The sequence below is a fragment of the Anguilla rostrata genome, chromosome 1, assembly GCF_018555375.3.
Source record: "Anguilla rostrata isolate EN2019 chromosome 1, ASM1855537v3, whole genome shotgun sequence".
Lineage (NCBI taxonomy): Eukaryota > Metazoa > Chordata > Actinopteri > Anguilliformes > Anguillidae > Anguilla > Anguilla rostrata.
Window position 1 is genome coordinate 8,278,661 of NC_057933.1, and position 24,616 is coordinate 8,303,276.

At 49.7% G+C, this 24,616-nt stretch overlaps 1 protein-coding gene across 2 annotated transcripts; it reads left to right on the top strand.

Annotated features, from left to right (window-relative positions):
* Window positions 1–207: 207 nt before the first annotated feature.
* vps39 (VPS39 subunit of HOPS complex) lies at window positions 208–24,377 on the top strand. 2 transcript variants are annotated; one of them, XM_064313084.1, is made up of 24 exons: window positions 208–848; window positions 1,550–1,615; window positions 1,851–1,915; window positions 2,974–3,016; window positions 3,601–3,695; window positions 4,197–4,295; window positions 4,752–4,844; window positions 5,307–5,490; window positions 7,777–7,897; window positions 8,162–8,282; window positions 9,017–9,146; window positions 9,715–9,857; window positions 10,046–10,186; window positions 10,865–11,006; window positions 12,086–12,172; window positions 12,352–12,425; window positions 13,773–13,989; window positions 14,525–14,653; window positions 16,856–16,958; window positions 17,563–17,608; window positions 17,948–18,097; window positions 20,786–20,920; window positions 21,260–21,351; window positions 22,887–24,377. In XM_064313084.1, the coding sequence occupies exons 1-24, from the start codon at window positions 776–778 to the stop codon at window positions 22,966–22,968; spliced, it is 2,631 nt and encodes an 876-aa protein (XP_064169154.1). In that variant the 5' UTR covers window positions 208–775; the 3' UTR covers window positions 22,969–24,377. The 2 variants fall into 2 exon arrangements, with proteins under 2 accessions (XP_064169154.1, XP_064169229.1); XM_064313159.1 differs by having other exon boundaries at window positions 209–848; window positions 9,020–9,146.
* The last annotated feature ends 239 nt before the right edge of the window (window positions 24,378–24,616 follow it).

A 24,616-nucleotide genomic window follows, 5' to 3' on the forward strand; every position in this document is an offset into this window, starting at 1 on the left:
AAATAAATGGGGAGATTGTATTGAGACAGCTTGGGTTATAAGAGAAAACAAAGGTTCAAATCAGTAGCCTATTTCGAATTCGAAATGTGAAACAATGCGTAAAATACATCCACAGCGGACGTTACCTGAACTACACACATAGGAAGAAAGGCACAGCTGTGCTATTTGGAAATCATTTGTAGGCCTACTTTGTTTTCTGCGAGTGCCTAATTCGCCCCATGTGAGTGTGCTGGCTGCGACTCGAGTCACCTGCCTGTCATGGACTCGTCTGTATGTGTCAGTGTGATTCGGGATATTATTGGCGCAGGTCACGAATGACAGGAAGCTCCTGTTTAAAAATATAGGCTATGTTGCTGACATTTCCTGTAACGTTATAGCTCGATAGTTTGCAAACAAGCTAACTGACAAGCTTTCTCTTTTGACCGGACAGACGTTGTTGCACACACCTTTTGACGCTGGACAGCCACAACAGTCGGAGCTCATGTGATTACACGGAGAGTCGGAGAAGGGCAGTGCCGGATGATTTTCTTCGATCTCTCGGACCCAGAAGAGGCTAATTCAAAATAAGTGTCGTGTACGCTTTGCTGTCCAGTTCAGAGGGATCGAAGCGGGTATATACAACAAAGCTAGCAAGCTAGCTAGCCGAGGACTTAGCCAGCTAATTGACGCCACAGCTTTGGTATACTTCCTTCTCTTATTGTATCGAGCGCCACTTTGCTAGCTAGTCGACTAGCTACCAAACTAGCTAGTTGGCTAGCGAACCAACGGCACCACAATGCACGACGCGTATGAGCCAGTACCTATTTTGGAGAAGCTGCCGCTTCAGATCGACTGCCTAGCGGCCTGGGGTGAGTTTGTTTTTCTGGGTGGTCTCTCTCGGACAGGCCTCAGGGTACAACTAACTATCATATACTACTGTTGTACTTGATGGCTACAGCTAGCGTTAGCTAGCTAGATTGTGAGACAGTGGCGATGCAATGACGTTATGTCTTTGGAAAGTTTTGGGTTCTTTTTCAGACGTCTGAAATTTTTTGTGCATTGCTATGGAATAAAATGATTCCACCAGCTAGCTGGGCAACTAGATAATTATATTGACTAGTGGTCTCTGATTAAATCGCAAATGTTAACTGGTTGCTGGCTTTTTCGATTTAACAGCATTTTGACCTGACGGGCTGCTAGCAAATGGAACGCCGTTTGCTGCGGTTGGACGATTCATAGTCAAAACAACTATTTGTTAACGCTAAAATATAATACAGTGATTTATCTAGTCAATTTGAACGGCTGACAGTAGACGCGGAACAATTGTGAGATGTCCAAATCGCCTAATGGAGCAGTGTGTGACCCGGACTAATGCTTCTGCCCAGCAGAAACAAAATTGAAACTGTTTTAAAAACGGTTGGGTGGGGATAAAGCGTGTCTAGGATCATTTCTAACTTAGTATATACTGTACGTTAAATCATTCGCAACGTATGCAGTTTCTTCTGCCTAATTCCATGTCAAGATTTAGGCTGAGGTTTGCTGCGCTAACACAAGCATGTGAATTTTGCAGAGGATTGGCTTCTTGTCGGGACCAAGCCAGGCCATCTACTGCTCTACCGCATCAAGAAGGATGCAGGTGAGGGAAAGGCATGTGAGGGAGGGGAGGGGGAAGGATGTTACAGTTGAAGGTTCCTCATTTCACTTCAAAGCCTCCAGTGTTCTGTACACTGAAGTGAACTGATGCAGCCAGTTATGACAGTTATCTAATCAAGGCATTATTCCAGCTGGAGGCCTTGTGTGGCATTCAGGAGAGAGGTGATCAAGGGAGGCAAGTCACCAACTGTGTGTCCTCGTCTGCCTTGTTTTTGCAGCAAGTAACAGGTTTGAAGTGACACTGGAGAAATCCAACAAGAACTTCTCCAAGAAAATTCAGCAGGTAACCAAGGTGGCTGGTGGCCACTTGCTCTTTTGAGTTGTCATTCCTGAGGTATATGAACATGTGACCTTGACATTCCTTGCATTTTTCACCGTTCCAAAGATGCTAGCTGTGTCTGAGAAACACAATACCTGAAGGCGGAGTCAGCTGACAGCTGAATAATTGCAGATTGGAATGCAAGCCCAAAAATACTTGTTCGTGTGCCTATAAGATTATGGTTTGCTTGCTAAATACAAAAAGGCACAGACTGCCATTTCAAGTGTTTTTCTTTGGAGTATTTTGGTTTTATTGCTGACTCCTAGCTGTCTCAAATCATGATTTGATTAACTGCTCATCAAGGTATTGCCAGTAACTTCTTCCTTGTCGGTAATAACAACTTTTGGATTAATGTATAATAACTGCAGTTATAATGGCATAAAGGGATGGTTCAATTTCTGGATTTTAATGTGTTCGTATGTGTAGCCCGTGGAAGCATAACATTGCTGTACAAACAGCTTTGGAGTTTCTTGGTGTGTATTGTCTTGCTTTAAACCACAAACCTGTTGATGCCACTACACTAGTCATCGTGAAGCTGGTAGGTAATGAGAAACTTATGTAAGTATCTAAAATATCCTTGGCTCAACAAAACCGGTTGAGCCAATCAAAAACATAAGCTTGATCATATCAGATTTGATCAAAAAAACTCCAGAAAGTAAATGAACCCCTTTGAACCTGTCACAGATGGCCCAACTGCAGATATTATACTTTTAAAACATGGCCAGGCCAGTGGAATTACAGTAGAGAAAACATAAAAATATCACAGCATAAGAAAGTCTGCTAAAGATTTCAGCACGTGCAGAAGGTTTTACGCTCATACAAACCACCGCCTTGACCAGTTAAAATGGTTATCTGGTGAAATAATAATGGGAATGTGGGGTATATTACAATGAGGTCATAGAGCAATCAAAAGCTGCTGTGTGCGGTTGAGTCTTTTTCCTGATCTGATGTAGGTTGCCTCTATCAGTGTTATTGACTAGAGTCTTAAAACTCATCTAATTTCCTATGTCTCTGTTTCACAGCTGTTTGTTGTGTCTCAGTACAAGATCCTGGTCAGTCTACTGGGTAAGTACGTCTGGTTTGTCTCAAAGGGTGGGGAAGCAAAACTATGATATTTCATAAGTCAAGGTTTCCACTACTCTTGAAAATGCTTAGAAAAGTTGCCAGTGGTCAGTTAGTCATGGGAAGTAGTCATGCGAAAAAGTCATGAAAAATGACTAAAAGAGAAATTAATTCTGGCATTGTTCTTTCTTTTGTCGCTGTCAACATATTTCTGTATTAATTTCTAACCTTCAGCTTAATGCTATGTACAATTAATTCTATTGTCAGTCTGCTGATATTGCTAAGAACTTTGCTTGTGTGTTGGCATGTACTTCTGCCTAGTACTCTTTCCTGAGAGCGACTGTTTATACAGACAAAATGCGTAGAAAATGATGCATCTCAAACAGTGTTTCCACATGCAGTGTCCTCTTCATAAAAGACCAATTTGTTGGATTGCAACACTACAAATAATTTTACAAAATCAATGATGCATTCATCTGTAAACATCATCTCATACAAGTGGGAAGCCCAAAAACATTGCTATTTGGTTGTGGAAGGATATTTTTTGACTGTGATTGAATTACACTTTATTTCTTGCCTTCTGACAGAAAACAACATCCATGTCCATGACCTCCTGACCTTCCAGCAGATTACTGTCGTGTCAAAGGCCAAAGGAGCCTCCCTCTTTGCATGTGACTTGCAGGTCAGTGTGGCTGGTCAGGCTCATTCTCGCACTGAAAATGGTTCCAGTTTAAGATGACTGAAAGTGTCGTGGATATAATGATAACTACGGATGTATGCTAGAATGATGATAACAGCTCAGATCATGCTCAGAGCCATTTTTAGATCACGTGTCAAAAGATCAGACGTGTCTTAACCAATCAGTGCTGTACACACTGTCTGATTCCTTGAAATGCACTGCAGAAAAATATTTATTGATTCTGAGGTGGACGTGCTTCCTTACCGGGTGGAATTTGTCACAAAAAACTAGAACATGCCAAATGAAGCCACACCAATAAACAGAAGGTTAATTAAACAAAAAGCATGCCGTGGTCGTTCATGAATTAATTTCTGTCTTTCTCTCTCTGTGTGTCTGTCTGTCTATTTATGTCTCTCTCTCTGTTTATCTCTCTCTCTCTCCCCCCCCTCCCTCCCTCCCTCCCTCCATGTCTCTCTCTCACCCCCTCTCTCTCTCTCTCTGTAGCATGGCAGCTCCGGGGAGGCCAAACTGAGGATGTGTGTGGCCGTGAAGAAGAAGCTGCAGCTGTACTACTGGAAGGACAGGGAGTTCCATGAGCTGCAGGTGGGTGGGGGGTGGGGAGGAGGAGGTTGAAGATAAGTCTTTCAGGGACAGGATAGAGCAAGTCATGTATTCTCTGTTAAATATCTTTTACACTACGGAGCTTGGCAGAGGCTGTTGTCCAGAGAGTGCAGTGCAGTGCAGTGCAGTGCAGTGTTGCCGTGGAGAAGGCACAGTCGGCACGTTTCATAACCAGCGGTTGTGCAGAGTAGTCGGTCAAACCACCGTTTAACAGGGAGCCTAAATAATACGCTCTCACGGTACTGGCGTTACCATAACAACAGCAATTTCAAATGAAACTGTCTTTTCAGATGGACGCTGTTCTTGCGCTTGCTGTGCGTCCTTTTGTTTCGCTTACATTAAAAACTGTGATTGGAGAAAAAGCACAAGGCCTCATGTGATGGATGGCGTTGTTGTGGATGCACACTTTGTATATCCCTGTTAATTTTTGTGACTCAGGGGGATTTTGCTGCGCCAGACATTCCCAAGTCCATGGCCTGGTGTGAGAACTCCATCTGTGTGGGGTTCAAACGGGACTACTACCTGATCCGGGTGAGTACAGGAAGGGGAGGGGCCTCTACCTGGTCCGTGTCCGAGAGGGAGAGAGGGGTGACAAAACCCCTGCTAACGTGTGCTAGGGGGTTCAGTCATACACCAGTGTCCTTAAAGGGATAGTCCAACTTTTTGAGAACTTCATTTGGCGGAGCTAACGTTGCTTGCACTTGCTGCCATTCATAGCGGTAGCGCAGTTAGCATGTGGCCCGTAAATATTGGCTAATATTTTTGTGCTGGACGCACAGGGATGAGAAAGGAATGGGTGAGAAAGCCAAAAAGCGAATTTCCCGAAGAGAAGGTCTGTCCCTTTAAACATAAACAGAGTAGCTAAGACAGGCTGTTGAAATGTTGGACATCTGGGTGAAAGTTGTCTTTGGATATTGCAATAGGGCTTTTTCAGGACTTACTGCCAAGCCTATTGAGTAAGATGTCTGTTTGTCTGTCCCTGCTCTCGGCTAGATGGATGGGCGTGGCTCCATCAAAGAGCTGTTCCCTACGGGGAAGCAGCTGGAGCCGCTGGTCGCCCCATTGGCCGACGGGAAAGTGGCAGTTGGTCAGGACGACCTCACCGTGGTTCTGAACGAGGAAGGCGTCTGCACCCAAAAGTGCGCCCTCAACTGGACGGACATACCTATTGCAATGGGTAAGGATCCCTGCCATATGCAGTAGATTCGGTTTTGTTGTTTGCATGTTGGCCTGCTTACCTTGTTATGCTATAGATTTGCTCAAGTACCTCAGCGTTCATAACGACTTTAAATTATGATGACAACGAGTGGACATAACCTGGAGCCCTGAGTTACCGAAATTCGGATTGTGACTGCAGTACTGTGAATGGCCAGCAGAGGTAGTGGTTCTCAATTTTCCCCTCCGTGGCGGGTTTGCAATGAAGGGCAGCATCCTTGCTTACAGTGCGCAGTGAGTGGAAATTGAGGTCATGTTCACAAGGGGGTGGAAGTAGGAGGGGGGCGCGGGCGGGGGGGGGGGGGCTCCTAACAGAAACGTCCTTGTTCGGTACCCATTCATTCAGAGCCCTTTCTTCTATTTGCTCTCTTCTGTCCCTTTCTTTCTCCCTCGCTCGCTCCTGTGTTGTTTATCCAGTCGCCCGTTTCCTGGTTTGGGTGGGTTCGTGGCGCACGCTCGTGTCGCTCCTTTTCGGAGCGCAGCGATAACGGCGGTAAATTGCCCGTCTCTCGGGCTGCGGATGCTAACGGGCCATGTCTGCTTCTGTAATGAAACGAGAGCGAGCGAGCGAGCGGACGCGAGCCTTTTTAATCACTTTTCCCCATTTCCGGCTCGTTTGAATAGAGAAATGGCCGAGTGTAAAAGTGAAATGGAGGCTTGGGAGCTGAGGTTTTCTGTGTAGCCGCCAACCGTTGGCAGTTTCTTCGGTTTTGACTGAATGGGGAATGTGACTTTGGCAGGACGTGGAGTGACCCTGCCCCCCCCCCCCAAAATGCTGCTTCTGCTAAACTAGCACTGCGGACCAATAACCGTTGCCATGCCATCTGCAGGAGACTCCCCCTCTCGCTGATGGGCAATATATTTAGATTTCATTCATTTATTTGACAGGGACAATGTGCAGCTTCTAAGCTGTGCTAGTTAGCGCTAAACAAATTAGCGCCCGGGGTGGCTATTTTATGGTTGGTAGCGATACAGCGCTTGTTTCCCAACTGCTCGTACAGCGCCCTGTCCTGAAACAGAAGAGGCTTAAACAAATGGACATAACCTGGAGCCCAGAAGCCCTGTGTCGCCAAAATTTCAATTGCGGCTGCAGTACCGCGAATGGCCAGCAGAGGCAGTGGTTCTCAGTTTCCCCCTCCGTGACGGGGTTTGAGTGAATAACGACATCACTTGCTTACGGTGGAGCCACGCCCATCCATCTAGCCGAGAGCAGGGACAGACAGACAGACATCTTACTCAGTGGGCTTGGCAGTAAGTCCTGAAAAAGCCCTAGTGCTGAAACCTATTTAAATCTTAATTTTAGAGACTGTGAAGCCGATGACACCCTTCCCTGTCTTTCAGCTGTTAATAGGCTGAGCACATATCTGCGGTCTGCCGAAAAATTGGGTTCCAGGCAGCGAGACGCAAGCCAGCTCAGCTTTCGAGGCGCGGAACGCGTCTCGCGCTGTGAAATTAAACGGGCGCGGCGGGGCTTTGGACCGCCGTTTGTTTCTCGGTAATTTGGAAACAAATGGAAATCTTTTCCATGTGGACGCCTGCTGTCTTAAAGGCGAGGGGAGGGGGGAGGGGGGGCGGCGGCGCTCGCTGCGGTTTTTGGGCTTTAACGTTGACCAGGGGGGACCGCCGGACCCCCGGAGGCCTTTCTGAACAGGCGTGGGACGGGTGCTCTGGCAGGACTCCGCTGTGATGTCACGCATCGCGATGACCTTGGGGCTCCTCCTCCCCGCGCGGTCTAATCCGTCCCCCTCCCTGGCCCTCGGAGGCTCCGGCCGAATCTCCTCCTGCCCGCGTGGCCTGGAGGGCTTCCGGAAGCTTCCGTCACAGGGATTCGCATTTACATTGCTGGTCTCGGTACGAGAGAAAGACGCTCTATTTGTGCGGTAATGAAGTTCTTTTAAATTCCTTGGGGCGGTGTTTTTGTGTTTATTTGCTTTGGTTGGCGGTTATCCTTCCCGGTGCCAGAAGCCTTGGCCCGGGCGGTGGTTATGTCCAGAATCTTGCCTTGTTCATCTTTCCTCTCCCACTGGCAGAAAAAAGCATACAGAGTGAGCAGAGAACAAGCTATAATATTTACCTACGATCCAGAGAGTGTCCAGCACAGCGTCAAGTCTGTATCTAAATACACCAGCGGTCTCTGCCTCTACTGAATGAGCTGGAAAGCTGTTGTACTCACTGATCATTCTTTAGCTGATTTACACCTTGTAGTACTGAGATAACTGTCGCTCTGCTCCCCCCCCCCCCCCCACAGAGCACCAGCCCCCCTACATCATCGCCGTGCTTCCCCGCTACGTGGAGATCCGCACCTTCGAACCCCGGCTCCTGGTGCAGAGCGTGGAGCTCCAGAGGCCTCGTTTCATCACCTCAGCTGGGTGAGGAGGAGGTGGGGGAGGTGAGGGAGGAGGGGGAGGAGGAGGAGGAGAAGGGGCGGGGGTGTATTTACAGACAGCTGAGCGGAGGCTGTTTGTCTATCAGCTGTTCAGACTTGTCACTGCCGTTCGGAAGCTGCGATTCAGCTGCTGTTTTGTCTGAGTGGATCTCGTCTCTTTCCTCCGGGTTTATTCTCTCTCTCTCTCTCTCTCTCCTTCCTTTCTCTCTCCCTCTCCCTTTCTCTGTCTTTTCTCTTTCTCCCTCAGGCCCAATATCGTGTACGTTGCCAGCAACCATTTTGTGTGGCGCCTTGTGCCCGTCTCCATAGCAACCCAGAACCGGCAGCTCCTGCAGGACAAACAGTTTGAACTGGCCCTGCAGCTGGCGGTGAGGAGCCAATCACAAGCCCCGGCGCACTGGAGACTCGCTCTGATTCAGAAACCAGAGATTAGATGCAAACGCTCTGAGCCAATTACTGTGGGCCTTTCAGCAGAAGTGCACACAGTGAATGCCCAGACTGCAGGCTTCTGGCACTTCATGTTTAAGCACACCCTTCTCATGAGTCAGAAATCAAGCTATTTAATTTGATACTGATATCCAATTAAATAGTGATATCCTTATGAGGGGTGTCCTCAGATGGATTGTCGACCCGTCCAGGGTGTATTCCTGCCTCTCACTCCAATGCATGCTGGGATAGGCCAGTACAAAAGTACAAATTCAAATTAATTAAAAAAAACTTAAATGGGCAATTCCATTAACAAAAGCCAAATGAGATTAATTAAAATGCATATCGCTTAATTAAAACCCCCCAAAGAACATTCTGTTGACCTCAACATCAGAATGTCGCTCACTCTTCAGAGTGGTATGCTATCTGATTCTATAAATTTGGAAAGTGTGCCATGGACGGAGAAAGGTTGGGAAACGCTGGGTTAGATAATGGATGGATGGAGGTTAGATAATGGATGGATAGAGGTTAGATAATGGATGGATAGAGGTTAGATAATGGATGGATGGAGGTTAGATAATGGATGGATGGATGGATGAGGGGTGTGCGGTTAGACTGGCCTTCCCGTCTCCCTGTCCTTCTGTCCTGTGTGATCCACTGTCCGTCTCGCTCCCAGAAGATGAAGGACGACTCAGACGGCGATAAGCGGCAGCAGATCCACCACATCCAGAACCTGTACGCCTTCGACCTCTTCTGCCAGAAGCGCTTCGACGACTCCATGCAGGTGTTCGCCAAGCTGGGCACGGGTGAGCCGCTGACCTGTCCACCTGTCTTACCTCTGCTGGTAGAGTACACAGCTGCTACACGGTAGTGTAGTATAATGGCTAAGGAGTTGATCTTGTAACCTAAAGGTTGCAGGTTCGATTCCCCGGTAGGACACTGCCGTTGTACCCTTGAGCAAGGTACTTAACCTGCATTGCTCCAGTATATATCCAGCTGTGTAATTGGATACAACGTATGTCGCTCTGGATAAGAGCGTCAGCTAAATGCCTGTAATGTAATGTAATGAGTAGCTTTCTGCCTGTTCACCTGCCATTGGTATTTGCTTATGAAGCCTGGTTAAATAGATCAGTCTTTCTGATGCGCACGCATGGTTGGTACGCAGAAGCATCCGTGTGTTTTTGCACATCTGTGCAAATGGATTTAATCAGACTCCCTGTGCACCATGAGTGTGTGTGTGTGTGTGTGTTGTGTGTGTGTGGGAGCGTGTGTGTGTGGGAGCTCGTGTGTGTGTGTGTTGTGCGTGGAGTAAATGGCATGGCAGTTACAGGTAACGGGTAACGGATGATACTGTCCCCCCCCCCCCCCCCGCAGACCCCACCCATGTGATTGGGCTGTATCCAGACCTCCTGCCCACGGACTACAGGAAGCAGCTGCACTACCCCAACCCCCTCCCCACACTGTCCGGCGCTGAGCTGGAGAAGGCCCACCTGGCGCTCATCGACTACCTGACCCAGGTGAGCTGTGCCAAGTGCGCCAAGTGAAACTTATTTATTTATTCATTTATTTATTTATGAACCTTCTTATATGCAGGGCAGCTTGACTGAGCCCACATGCTCTTTTACAACAGCGCCCTGTTAACACGCCCTTCTGTGCGCGTGCATGTGCGTGTGTGTGTGTGTGTGTGTGCGTGTGCGTGTTACAGAAACGCAGTCACCTGGTGAAGCAGCTGAACGACTCGGACCCGTCCACCACCTCCCCGCTCATGGAGGGGACGCCCACCATCAAGAGCCGCAAGAAACTGCTGCAGATCATCGACACCACGCTGCTCAAGTGCTATCTGCACGTAAGAGCCCTATACCCACTGAGCCCCTATTCCCACTGAGCCCCTGTACCCACTGAGCCCCTATACCCACTGAGCCCCATTACCCACTGAGCCCCTGTACCCACTGAGCCCCTATACCCACTGAGCCCCTATACCCACTGAGCCCCAATTCCCACTGAGCCCCTATACCCACTGAGCCCCTATACCCACTGAGCCCCTGTACCCACTGAGCCCCTGTACCCACTGAGCCCCTGTACCCACTGAGCCCCTATACCCACTGAGCCCCTATACCCACTGAGCCCCATTACCCACTGAGCCCCTATACCCACTGAGCCCCTTACCCACTGAGCCCTGTACCCACTGAGCCCCTATACCCACTGAACCCCACTACCCACTGAACCCCAGAACCTACTGAGCCCCATTACCCACTGAGCCCCTATACCCACTGAGCCCCTGTACCCACTGAGCCCCTGTACCCACTGAGCCCCTATACCCACTGAACGTCTTATTCACTGGATCTCTGACCCACAAAACAGAGCATCTCCTAACATCTGCAGGAAAAGCAGTGGATTCACTGCACTTCTCTCCTTCTCTGTCTCCCTTTTCCTCACTCTTTCTTTCTCTCCCCCCCTCTCCCTGCGTCTCCCCCTCCTCTCTCTCTCTCTTGTTATCTCCCCCCCACCCCTCCCTCTCTCCCAGACTAATGTGGCCCTGGTGTCGCCCCTCCTGAGGCTGGAGAATAACCACTGTCACATCGAGGTGAGCGAGTACGTGCTGAAGAAGGCCCACAAGTACAGCGAGCTCATCATCCTCTACGAGAAGAAGGGGCTGCACCAGAAAGGTGAGGGGTTGCCACGACACACAGAACAATCGACGCTGACACTGAGCGGTTTGGACCACTATTTTCCACAGCTGCTGTTTTGTTCAGGCGAAAATCCCCCTTTCCAGGGGGGATCGAGCCAAAGCTAATGGCCCACTATTCACACTGAGACTCGACAGCACTGGGACTGTCCACACTGGCACTGAGTAGCTAGGACATTATTTTATGCATCCTCTATTTGTTCAGGAGAAAAATCCCCCTTTCCGGGGGGATCGAGCCAAAGCTAATGGCCCACTATTCACACTGAGACTCGACAGCACTGGGACTGTCCACACTGGCACTGAGTAGCTAGGACATTATTTTATGCAGCCTCTATTTGTTCAGGAGAAAAATCCCCCTTTCCGGGGGGATCGAGCCAAAGCTAATGGCCCACTATTCACACTGAGACTCGACAGCACTGGGACTGTCCACACTGGCACTGAGTAGCTAGGACATTATTTTATACAGCCTATTTGTTCAGGAGAAAAATCCCTCTTGGGATTCACACACATCCTGTTTCAAGCGGGCATCTAGCTGAAGCCACTGGCCAGCTATTCTCCGTGAGATTCGACAGCCCCGGGGGGGCCTATTCACACTAGGAACTCGGGAGCACGGGGTCTGTTCACACTGACACTCGGCAGCACTGGGGAATGTTCACATTTAACATGTGGTAGGCTGTGAACTCTCTCAGGTCATGTTTACAGTAATTACGCTGTTGTTGTTGTTGTTTTGTAACAAGTTCGCTCTTGTTTACGGCCTGCGTTTTTAATTAGTCTTGCCGCACGCCGTCGCGGTGATGTCATTCTGGCCAGGAGAGACGGCTGCTGTTTTTCGTGCTCTCTGATCTTAATTGCACACAGGAACAGGGTTTAATTAACTGATTCGCCGGATAACCAACTGTTACCAGGGAAATTTGACGGTCAAATAAAATTTATACTGTACAGAAGATGTGATGCACATGATCGTTATCCTCCCACCCTTTCCCTCCCATATCCCATTTCCCACTTCCCTCTTCTTCCTCAGATTCTGTCCTTCCTCTTTAACTGTGAAATGTCCTCCAGCCCTGCAGGTGCTGCTGGATCAGTCCACCAAGGCCAACTCCCCGCTGAAGGGTCACGAGCGGACAGTGCAGTACCTCCAGAGGCTTGGTACGTCTGCGCACTGCCCCGCCCACATCCAGGCCACTGCCCCGCCCACATCCAGCCATCCATTGGGCGGGGCCAATATACCATTTGGGTTTCTATTGGCCCACCTTGGCCCCACCCATCCGTACGCAGTTGCCTCTGGTGTCCTCCGAGCTGACCTTCTTCTCCCCCGCCTTTTCCAGGGATGGAGAACCTGGGCATCATCTTCGAGTTCTCCCCCTGGGTGCTGAAGATCTGCCCTGAGGACGGACTGAAGGTGCGAAGCTGTACCTGGAGAGGAGGAGGAGTGTGAACTCAAATGCGCAGGATGCTAGATTCGTATCTGCTATTTGGTTCCCGTTTCTGTATGACGGTGGGGTGGGGTGGGGGATAGGGTTCGTGGTCACCAAGTTGCAGATACGCGGCACAAAGCTTGATACTGTGACTGTTAAAACCACACCTCCAGTGTACTCCTGGAAACAGGAAGTACTCCAGGGAACAGGAAGTGCTCCCTCAAAATTGGAGACTTTGGAGCCAGTGAGCCAGCAATCCCATAGTGCTTTGCATGTTCATTTTAATGCACATGGGCGTCGCACCCCTTGGATCTTCTGGGTGGGATTCGTGGGATTTTTGTGGGATTAGTCCCTACTGCCTTTAAAGGATAGTTGATTTTCTGAGGTTTTTTTGATGTCCTTTCAGTTTTAGTATTCTTTTTTCAGTTCCCCCAGGCAGTTTTGTTCCTGCTTAAGGATATTTTCGATATTTCCAGAAGTTTCTGACAAACTACAGGCTTTGCAGTGGCAGGTTTGGGGGGTTCAGGAGTTATATAGGAGTTATACTCCAAAGATGCTTCTACGGTGAGGTTGAATATGGAAAAAAAACCCAGAAAGTGAACTGTCCTATTAAGAAAACAAATCTTGCCAACTATAGGCGATGCGTGGGGGGGTGGTATAGTATATACTGAGCCATTCCCCCAGATTCAGCATTTTGAGAGTCTTGGTTGGCTGTTGCCAAAGACCCTTTAAACGCTGAGCTTGCCGGAGAACACCAGCTGAGAATAATTTAATCTTCTGTGCGAAGTAAACAACGTCACAGAAAAGGTGCTGACGGACAGTTTGACCCGGTCTCTGTTTACCCTGGAAAGGGGAGAGGAAAGCGAGAGAGCTGCTTCCCTGCCTGCCAGGGTGTCTGCTTGTTCTCCTGGCGCACTCCTGGAGCCCGATCGGTACAGGGACATGTCATGCGAGTGTCAGGCCAGTGTGCCCTCGTTCATCTCGATGAGGAAAAAAACGGTCATGGGTTTGGAAGGCTCAGCAGGGTTTTTTTTTTCCTGTAGTCAGCCAGATGTGTGGAGATCTTTAGAGCTTCAGGGCTTCTAGTCCCCCTTCTGAGCAGCGTTCTCTGGGTTTCGTGCAAGAGATCGTCGCAAGATGTCTGAGGAAAGATTCCTCATTACGAGGGAGTTAATTGAAGTTTTAATCGTCTTGAGTTACTTGGTTATTAGGTTGCCTCCTGCTGTGGAAATGAAGCTTTATAAAATAGCTGGCAAAATGGAAATTTTTGTGTTTGTGTGTGTGTGTGTGTCTGTGTGTGTGTGTGTGTGTGTGTGTGTGTTGTGAGACAGATCTTCACAGAGGACCTGCCGGAGGTGGAGACGCTCCCCAGGCAGAAGGTGCTGAGCTTCCTGAAGGAGGGCTTCCGGGAGCTGGCCGTGCCGTACCTGGAGCACATCATCTACGTGTGGGAGGAGACGGACCCCGAGTTCCACAACGTCCTGATCCAGCTCTACCTGGAGAAGGTGCAGGGCCTGATGAAGGAGTACCTCAACTCTCTCCCTGAGGGTGAGCGCACCTGGGCGTCAGCGTGCACTTCCTGTGGGTCACAGGAAGTGCGCGGTCCTGAGGGCACAGTCACATTAACCTAGACCATCGGTGGCATTGGAGATCTCCCACCCTGTAGGCATTGAATTTCACCCAGAACAAGACGCACCTCTTTCAACAGCTAAAGATCTGCATTGGGCTGCTATTTAGTGGAGTCAGGTGTGCCAAATTAGGGTCAGTTAGTCTGCTGCGAGCCATTGAGCCATTACAAGTGATGTAATTCTGTCCAGGAGAGAGGGCTGCTGTTTGCGTGCTCTCTGATCTTAATTTCACACTGGAACAGGGATTAATTACTGATCCGCCAGATGGTAGATCTCTAGGAGCAGGGTTGGTTACCACTGATCTAGACTTCCTGTGCATATACAAAGACCTACTTCACCTAAGAGTTTTCACTGTCTTTGCGCATTTCCTTTGCAGCCAGTAAATTTCACTTGGGAGCACTAAACTGGCAGGTATTTTACCCTAATTCACAGCCATCTTTTTCCGTTTCCCTCAGGTGAACCCCCAGTGGCTGCTGGGAAGGAGGAGGGAGAGCTGGGGGAGTTCAGGAACAAGCTGCTGAGTTTCCTGGAGATCTCTTCCAGCTACGAGCCAGCCAGGCTCATCAGTGACTTCCCCTTCGACGGTGAGACTGTGCGTGGCGTTCAGGGCAGGGTCAATGCGGGGTCTGAGTGGGGTCTTGGCGAGTTCAGGGCGGGGTCTGGGTGAGGTCTGGCCGTGTTCAGGGCATGTTCAGGGTGGGGTCAGTGCAGGGTCTGGACAGGTTCTGGGTGTGTTCAGGGCGGGGTCAGTGCCTGGTCTGGGCAGGGTCTGGGTGTGTTTGGGGCGGGGTCAGGTGTGTTCAGGACGTGTTCAGGACGTGTTCCGGGCGGGGTCAGGTGTGGTCAGGGCATGGTCAGGCTGTGTGTGCGGTTTTTAAGGTGACTATGACAGGCCTTCATCGGTCTCGGTCCTGGGTGTAATCTGGCACACCGTCACTGTGCTAATCGGTTTAATAGCTGCGTCTCTCAGGAGGCCTGGGGATTAGGCTCCCATGTAAACGCAGGGGCTGTCGACCGACTGCGCTGAGTGCAGAGAAGAGGTCACATGGGTTATTTCCAGCCAATAGCGTGTGTAAATAAACAGGCAGTCTCTCTGGGGGCCTGCGAGTGTACTTCTGTTGGTAGAGGGCTAGAACAGAACAGAGCTCATTCTAGCTCCATTTTCATGGGTTATAATAGGAAATAATGTGTTCTTGCATGTAATTTTTAGATTACATACTTTCCTGACATGCCACTTATTGGAAACAGGGCGCGTGTTAGCAGAACTGTCTGGGCTGCCTGGCGTTGATATGTGTGGGAAGTTCTGTCTTCAACATGGCCGTTCATGATTATAATGTTTGTTTTCTTAGCACGGCTTTGGGGTGAGGGATTAGTTAAATGATTTCAGCGCTGTTTATATAGGCAGCTGGGTGTGTGTGGAGGCGGGGTTTGCTGCATTCATCCTGTGGAAGCCCCGCCCCCCCCCCTGCCCCCCCCACGGTTCAGTGCTGGAGTGGTGGCATGGTACGCCCAATCTGGAACAGATAAAAAAACAAGCTGGGAATGATTTGTTTCGCCGCAAGATGTTCTAGCGCAGTTTTTGTGTGTGTGTGTGTGTGTGCGCACGCGTGTGTTGCCGCCCACTTTTTATGTATGGAAGTTGGACTCGTTAATAAATCGTTACGTTTCCGTTTGTTTTTATTAAGCGTTTGATTTATGGAGACTGCGGTTTTGCTTAAAAATATTTTGTATGCTGATCATATTTCTGCCCATTGATGTCAGACGGACAGTTAATCACAGCAGAAGTGTGATGATAATGACTTGCATTTAGTTTATTTAGCTCAAGCCAGTTCCTTCACTTCACCAGTAGATGGCGAAAGAGACATAAATACACAGGGATCTGCCGAAGTAGTCGCTGCCCCTGATTAGTGCTGGTCTTTGCGCCTGTTTAAATTTAATTACGGCGTGTAGTCGATTAATCAAAGTGGGGTTTTTTTAAATTCTGTTAAAGCCTGAAACAGAAGTTGTGGTTCTTGCTCAGGAGAGATTGAAAAAAAAAAAAACGTGTGAAGTAGGTCATTTCTGCATGTTTTATTGATCTAACAGCAACATTTTATTATTAGTCTCTGGGCAAACGAACATACAGGTTAACTGGAGCAATGATCCCGTTTTAGCTCCAGTCAGATGACTCTTATTTGCCATTCAGAGTAAGAAAGAAAATTGTGTGTGCACACTGAGATATATGCTGCCAAATAGGTAAATTTATTACTGCAACATTATGTCTGGCAACGTCGTCTTCAGGCAAACACCTTGCTGGTCGAAACGCTGCAGTAATACATTTATTTATCATAACTGGCAGTATATTTATTGTATAAATAAATGGAAAATAAATAGTAATCTATTATAATTGGGAGTATGTATGTGTGCAGGCTTATTTTCTTTCTTACTTTTAGTTGGTTATTTTGGCCTGTACCAGAGCCCAGTCTGGGTTGGATGTGCCCACGACGCTATTTCCTGTACTTCATACTGGCATTACCTCATGCGTGCGCGTGTGTATGTGTGCGTGTGTGTGCTTGTGTGCCTATGTGTGTGCGTGTGTCTATGTCTGGGCATGTGTTTGTGTCTGTGTGTGTGTGTGTGCATGTGTCTGTGTGCGTGCATGTGTTGTGCTGTGCGTGTGGTGCGTGGCGGCGTGTGTGTTGTGGGGTCTGTGTGTGTGCGTGTGATGTGTGTGTATGGTGTGTCTGTGTGCGTGCTGGTGTAAAGATAAGATTAAATGTCGTGTGCGTGTGCCTGTGTTTCTGCAGGGCTGCTGGAGGAGAGGGCCTTGCTGTTGGGCCGGATGGGGAAGCACGAGCAGGCCCTCTTCATCTACGTGCACGTGCTGAAGGACACCCGCATGGCCGAGGAGTGAGCATCACCGTAACACTGGGATCAGGCAGCCGTGATGTCACCTTGCTGCTAGAAAAAATGGGAGCTCCACCGATCAGAGAGCATGTTGGTAACAACCAGTTGAACAACACGAATGGTGATTGGTGGATTTTGTTCGGCTTCAAAACACCTGGCTCCTTGTAGGTTTTCGGCCAGGAAGTAGCGAGAAAGTATGCACCAATCACCGCCGGCGTTGTTGTACTGGTTCTTAGCGACATATCGCGTGATTGGCGGAACTCCTGTCTCTCTCATAGAGTATAGAAAAACACTTGGGCCATTGCCACTGTGAAAGAGCTCTATCCAGCAAGGCTCTCACTATTGATTCAACACTGCTAACCGCTGCACTGTCACTTTCGCCACTGAGAGACACACCGTTCTGAGCATGCTCACAAGCTAGGAGCGGTACTGAACACAATCACTCTTGCCACAGATTTATCATGCTTTTTCCTGTCCAAGTAATATTAGACCATTTATCTGGCATCCGCCATTTAATGAGTAATCGCTTTAAAAAAAATAAAAAATGTTTTTTTTAATGTAATAAATGTGACAGTTTATTAAATCGCATTGCTCTGTCGTCCCCAAGGTACTGTCACCAGCATTATGACAGGGAGACAGATGGCAGTAAAGATGTGAGTATGGCCCCCTCCGTGCCTGTGCTAAAAATGGACGTCCGTATGTGTACTCAGCCGCATATAAACAAACAGTCCCTGTGTGTGGGGAGGGGGGGGGGTAACGTACCCACTGACCGTGGGTGATGCATCACATTACAGGCATTCAGCAGACACTCTTATTCAGAGTGATTCACACATTCAACTTTTTACACAGCATTTACACTGCATCGGTTTATACAGCTGGATATATATTCAAGCAATGCTTCGTTATACAACAGCAGTGTCCTACCCGGGAATCGAACCTGTGACCTTTAGGGTACAAAACCAACGCCTGATGCCCGTCTCTCCCCCCCGCAGGTGTACCTGTCGCTGCTGCGCATGTACCTGTCTCCCCCGGACGTCCACTGCCTGGGGCCCATTAAGATGGAGCTGTCGGAGCCGCAGGCCAACCTGCAGGCTGCCCTGCAGGTGCTGGAGCTGCACCACAGCAAGCTCAACACCACCAAGGTACTGCGGACCAACGCCGGGCGCACCACACGGGAAGCGCCACACGGGGGCGCCACTCAGCGCCAGTCACACGAGAGCCCGGCTGCCCAACCCTGTCCCCGCAGGTCTGCCGTCCTGTAGGTTTTCACTTCAAGCCTAATGGTGGCTCACCCGATTCTACCGATTAGCTTCTCTAGAGATCTCTGGCTGTTGAATGAGGTGTGCTCTGTTGGGGTTGGAGTGAAAACCTGTGGGACAGTAGATCTCTTCAACAGGGACCGATTTAGAAATTATGTGTGCGGGGGGGGGAGGGGGGGGAATACGATTGGTCCCCCCCTACACGGATGCAAACCCCACCTCTAGTAGTAGCAAACACCCCTTGGACCTGCTAGTGCCTAGGAAAGCTTTCCCTGTCACAACAGGAACAAAATTTTAGTTGCCAAAAAAAAACAAAAAAAAATTTGAGTTTCATTCAAGTGGAATTAGACTCAGAGCGCGTAAACAGAGTCGTATTTTAATTTGTGCCCTTTCGTTCAGACTCTTCCTGTCGGCTGAAACCACGTCTTTCGCCCGTCTTAGTCTCTCATTCGCCGCCGTAAATCTCTTCCTCTCCGGTCGGCGTTTGCGCTCAAACGATCCAGATCCAGATCCAGCCGGCGCTAAAGCTGCAGCACAATGGCGGAAAAGAAACCCTTAAGCCAGCCGCCAGAGCGGAGATTACCTGTCCTGAGCGCATGAGGAGGAGGGGGGGGGTGTTAGGAAAGCGCCTGGATTTCGTGCGGCTCTCCGGAGGGAAAAATTCAACAAAAGGGCGCAGAGCTGTCTAAAGAATTTTCTTTGAAATTTGAGGGCTGCGTCTTGAGGAATTTGCACCGGTGAATTTGGCAGAAGACGGTGGAAATTAGGCAGCATTTAAATTACACCGCGTCTTCTCCGCGTCGTCCACGCCGAGAGTCCATCGCACATAAACCCGGTGAATGTGTGCATATTGGTGGACAGCTCTGCCGTTTAATCATATGTAAATATAACGATATATTTTATGCAGTATATTCAAACGGTTACACATTTGGGCAGATGTTTGAATATCAGAAGGCATTTTTGGAGACTGTTGACAACCCAAAGTCACACTAATACACTCGCCCTCCCGTGACCTGTGGGCCTGTGGCGTAGTCAGTGTGTGGGCCTGTGGTGTAGTCAGTGTGTGGGTCTGTGGCGTAGTCAGTGTGTGGTCCTGTGGTGTAGTCAGTGTGTGGGTCTGTGGCGTAGTCAGTGTGTGGGCCTGTGGTGTAGTCAGTGTGTGGGTCTGTGGCGTAGTCAGTGTGTGGGCCTGTGGTGTAGTCAGTGTGTGGGTCTGTGGCGTAGTCAGTGTGTGGTCCTGTGGTGTAGTCAGTGTGTGGGTCTGTGGCGTAGTCAGTGTGTGGGCCTGTGGTGTAGTCAGTGTGTGGGTCTGTGGCGTAGTCAGTGTGTGGTCCTGCTGGCCAGCACTGTGACTTACGAGCGCTCTCCCTCATTGAAAAAGCCCTACGATCGAGTTACCAGCATAATGAGCCCCGGGGAGCTGCTCGAACCTGAGACAGCCAACTGCATGTGGCACACCCTGGGCTTATTTTATATGACTCTGGCTGCTCGAACCTGAGACAGCCCACTGCATGTGGCACACCCTGGGCTTATTTTATATGACTCTGGCTGCTTGAACCTGGGACAGTCCACTGCATGTGGCACACCCTGGGCTTATTTTATATGACTCTGGCTGCTTGAACCTGGGACAGTCCACTGCATGTGGCACACCCTGGGGTTATTTTATATGACTCTGGCTGCTTGAACCTGAGACAGCCCACTGCATGTGGCACACCCTGGGCTTATTTTATATGACTCTGGCTGCTTGAACCTGGGAAAGTCCACTGAATGTGGCACACCCTGGGCTTATTTTATATGACTCTTGCTGCTTGAACCTGGGACAGTCCACTGCATGTGGCACACCCTGGGGTTATTTTATATGACTCTGGCTGCTTGAACCTGGGACAGTCCACTGCATGTGGCACACCCTGGGCTTATTTTATATGACTCTGGCTGCTTGAACCTGGGACAGTCCACTGCATGTGGCACACCCTGGGCTTATGTTACATGAACCTGAGACAGCCAACTGCATGTGGCACACCCTGGACTTATTTTATATGACTCTGGCTGCTTGAACCTGGGACAGTCCACTGCATGTGGCACACCCTGGGCTTATTTTATATGACTCTGGCTGCTTGAACCTGGGACAGTCCACTGCATGTGGCACACCCTGGGGTTATTTTATATGACTCTGGCTGCTCGAACCTGGGACAGTCCACTGCATGTGGCACACCCTGGGCTTATTTTATATGACTCTGGCTGCTCGAACCTGGGACAGTCCACTGCATGTGGCACACCCTGGGCTCATGTTATATGACTCTGGCTGCTTGAAGCTTTCATTTCCTCTGAGCGTGGGCCTGGCTGTGCGCCCAGAGGCTCCTTAAAGGGGGAAAGCAGCCATTAAACCAAGTTATGGGACATTCAGGCGTCTGCCACCCGAAATGAGCTCAGCACAATGGGTAGCGTGTGTCCCGTGAAATTGCAGGAGAGCAAAGATCCCCCCCCCTCCCCCGTCTCTAGCGCGCGCTCACTGAGAATCGCGCCAGCATGACCCACTCTGTGCCCCCCCCCACCCCCTCCTCCGTTTCCCAGGCGATAAACCTGCTCCCGGCCAACACTCAAATCCAGGAGATCCGGGTGTTTCTGGAGAGCGTGCTGGAGGAGAAGGCCCAGAAGAAACGCTTCAATCAGGTCCTGAAGAGCCTGCTGCAGGCCGAGTTCCTGCGGGTGAGTGTGTGTGTGTGCGCGCGCGCATACATTGTTCTGTGTGTGTGCGTGTATGTCTGTGCACATGCATCGTTGTGTGTGTGTGTGTGTGTTTGCGTGTGTAGATGTGTACGTGTGTTTGTGTGCGTGTGTGCACATGCACACATGAAGCATTCTTTGTGTGTCTGTGTGTTTGTGTGTTCGTGTGTGTGTGTGCGTGCGCGCGCGTGATTTTATTTGTTGTGATGCTTTACCATCAAAATTGAGCGGATAGCAAACACACCGTAGCCCAAGGCCTCTTTGTCACGAGCGTGAATTTGAGGCCCTTCCTCATGAACGTTAAGCAGTGGTCTCTGATAGGTCCAGGAGGAGCGGATCTTCCACCAGCAGGTGAAGTGCATCATCACGGAGGAGAAGACCTGCCGCGTGTGCAAGAAGAAGATCGGGAACAGGTGAGCGAGGGGGCGAGGGGGCGGGGGCGAGGGTGGGGGCGAGGGGGCGAGGGGGCGAGGGTGAGGGCGAGGGTGAGGTTCGAGCCCCGGATGATCCGGGTTCGGTCTGCGGAGTGCGAGGGGGCGGCAGTCAGATGGCAGTTGGTTCACGTTCCGGAACAATCCGGAGCTTCGCCGCTCGTCCGCAGAGAGCCGCCGCTCCTCTGAGCCGAACGGCCCGGGTAAACGGAGAGAGCGAGCATGAAACGAGCCTGGCTCCTAGCGGCTCGCAGACGCCGCTGAGCGTTTGGGTAATGGCTGGAAAACGGTAAACTGTCTCTGAAACGCGCCCCCGGGAGGTGGGGGGGCGGGGGGTGTTGGGGGGGGGTGCGGGATACCTACTGGGGGAGCAGATGTTGTTTCACTGCCGACCGCCTCTTGGCCTCTGGAATTCTCGAGCTTAGCGAGGCGCTCCGTCGTCGGTGCGGGGGAGTTAGCGGCGCGTGCGTTCGAGCCGTCTCCTCCTCCCCTCCTGAGCCGTTACCCCTCCGCCGTCCCATTAAGCCTCCATTACACGCCGCCGCCGCCGGTCCTCCCCGGAGGAGAACACACAGTCGCGTCGCGCTACATTAGCATCACGTTAAAATCGCTCCCATCCACAGCAGCTAGCGCGGAGTGGAGAGCGTCAGCGCGGCTAGGCTGAACCGCACTTCATTACAGCCACGGACAGTTATGATAAAATATATTCATAATAGTAAAGTAGTACCGTGTACTGAATGTAAGATAATCTGCATGCCTGGGTGGACTGTGTGTGTAATACATGTTATGTAATGTGATAAAGACGGCTCGCCAGTACGTTAATGCCCTTAGCAATTTACATTTAAACGATTCACGTGTTTAATAATCTTAAAAATCGAATCTAGGCGTCTAGCTGCATTGTGTTTCTGAAGGGGCAGTCCATAGCATCCGGAACATCACCCAACAAAGAAAAATTTTAGTTTGGGTTCTTTTGCGTCTCGTCTTGTCCTCCTAAAATACCGCTTACCTTGCTTAACACTTTCTCCACACCAGGAAGTCATTTAAGCTGTATGGCCATGACATCACGGACACTTTGCTTGTGGGTCCGAGATAACGAGATATTTTTTTATTTTTTACTATAAGACATTAGCTCATATTGCAGCGGCTTGGTGATGAATCGCAGCCCGCTTCCTTCTGTGGCTCGCTGCGTTTCGCACTCTGTGGTCTGACGCCGCTCACGCTAGCAGCTCAGCCTAATTGCGGTCTGAACACAGACAGGCTCCACGGCGAGCAAACCCAAAACCCAACAGGAAAATATTGCTTTGAGCAGTAAGCGCTCTTCTGTAAAACTCCGGGGGACTCTGAATCAGTTTTTTTTCCTGTCTGACTGGTAGTGTGTGTCACTGTTGGCCAAATTCAAAAAGGATGTTCTCAAGGTGATGATGTCGAGCGATTTCTTTTTGTTTTCGTGCAGTTTTAACATTCTTCAGCTCGTACGGTTTTTTTAAAGCCTGTGTGTTTTTCTCTTTTGTCTCCAGTGCGTTTGCCAGGTACCCCAATGGTGTGGTAGTGCATTATTTCTGCTGCAAGGATCGCAATACGTGCCCCACCGAACTGTGATACCCCCCCCTCCCCTCTCCTCCCCCCCACCCCACCTCCCTAGCCCATGGAACATTCTGGGATACGCGCACCGCAAGCTGCCGCCTTGTCATCGAAAACGGCACCCGCCCCCCTCTGACCCAGTCGAAATTCGTCTCACACTGGGCACGCTCTGTTGCCAGCGCAGCAAACATTGGACCCTGCACGTGCGACTGCAAGGACTGCTGGGAGACTCCGCCCTCGGTCTGGAATTCTGGAACTACAAAACTGTGGAACTCTGGGAGCTCGGCCTTCTCTATACTAGTATCGCATGGGGGGGGGGGGGGCAATGGGAGGAGTCTCTACCCTCGAGGAGCGACACTGATTGGACTTCTGCACTACTCCACGGTTCTCAAGGAGCTGGGATTGAGCGGTGTGCGTTTTCAAAAGACAGGATCCTTTCCCGGGAGGCTGCTTTTCTCGTTCTTCTGCTTTCTGTCAGCGCATAAGATGTGTATTAATCGTGGAGTCTCATCTGCTACTTACGTTTGTGTCTTTAATTTCCTCAAGGGGGCGATATGTGGGTGTTTGGCAGACACATGAGAAGGCAGGCGGGGAAGCGCTCCGCTGTACCAGTCGTACCGCGGGTCGTATTTTCAGGTCCTCTCCTCGAACCGAAAAGCAGACGAAGACGCAGAGTGTGCGCTGGAATAGAGGCGGGAGAGCTGTGACTGTACCGTCCCATAATCCACACGGGCCCTGTACGGCGACGGTCACTAGGACGGTTACTGGGATGCACAAGTCTGCCGAGCGCATTTTTAGCCTGTCTCAGGTCTAGCAACATTGCTCCAGAGCCAGAGCGCGGCATTGTACAGAGAATAACTGGAAATCTTTACTTTTAACGTTTAACTTTAACTTTAACTTTTTTTCCCTGGCTATTTTGTTTGTACGTGAACTCCCCCCCCCCCCTTCTCTTTTTTAAGCATAAAAAGCTGAGGACTAACTACATTAACGTATGACTGCACTAATAATGCACAAAGAGAGCGCTAGGAGCATGGCACTTTAAGCTTCAGACATTTTGCTTTTTGGATTTTTTGCAGTTTATTTAATGTACAGCCTCTGCAAAATCTCAAGGATTTAACTGAAGGAAGACTCGTTAAATTTGAGCTGAAGTCCCCGTGTGGTTATGACCTGGGCCATACCAGAGCTCCTCAGTCATTCTCCCAGTCTTCTCCCTCCACAAGGTACATTTAAGAAAAACTAACAAAAAAAACTGTATGGAATTTTGTAAAATATACATAATCTTTTTGGGGGGAAGATTGAGAGTCTGAGATAATTGGTTAACGGTAACTTCGTGAAGATGATGTATTTTACAGACAATGCAATGTTCAATGCAATTAAATGTTCTTATTGAAATGGCTTCATTGGTAATAAACGGACTATATAAAGTTGTACAGTGTTGTGTGTTCATTACATTGCAGGCACTCTTGAGCAGAGCGACTTCCTTTGCATTTTTTTTTACATAATATCCAGCAGGAAATGTACTGAGGCAACATCCCGGACACATAGCATAGAGCTGGGTGTGTGCTGAAGCAATTCAGGCCAAGTACCATTGTTTTAAGTCTACCTTGGAATCGAACCTGCAACCTTCTGGTTTATAAAGGCCGGTTCCCAGACCGTTATACTGTGC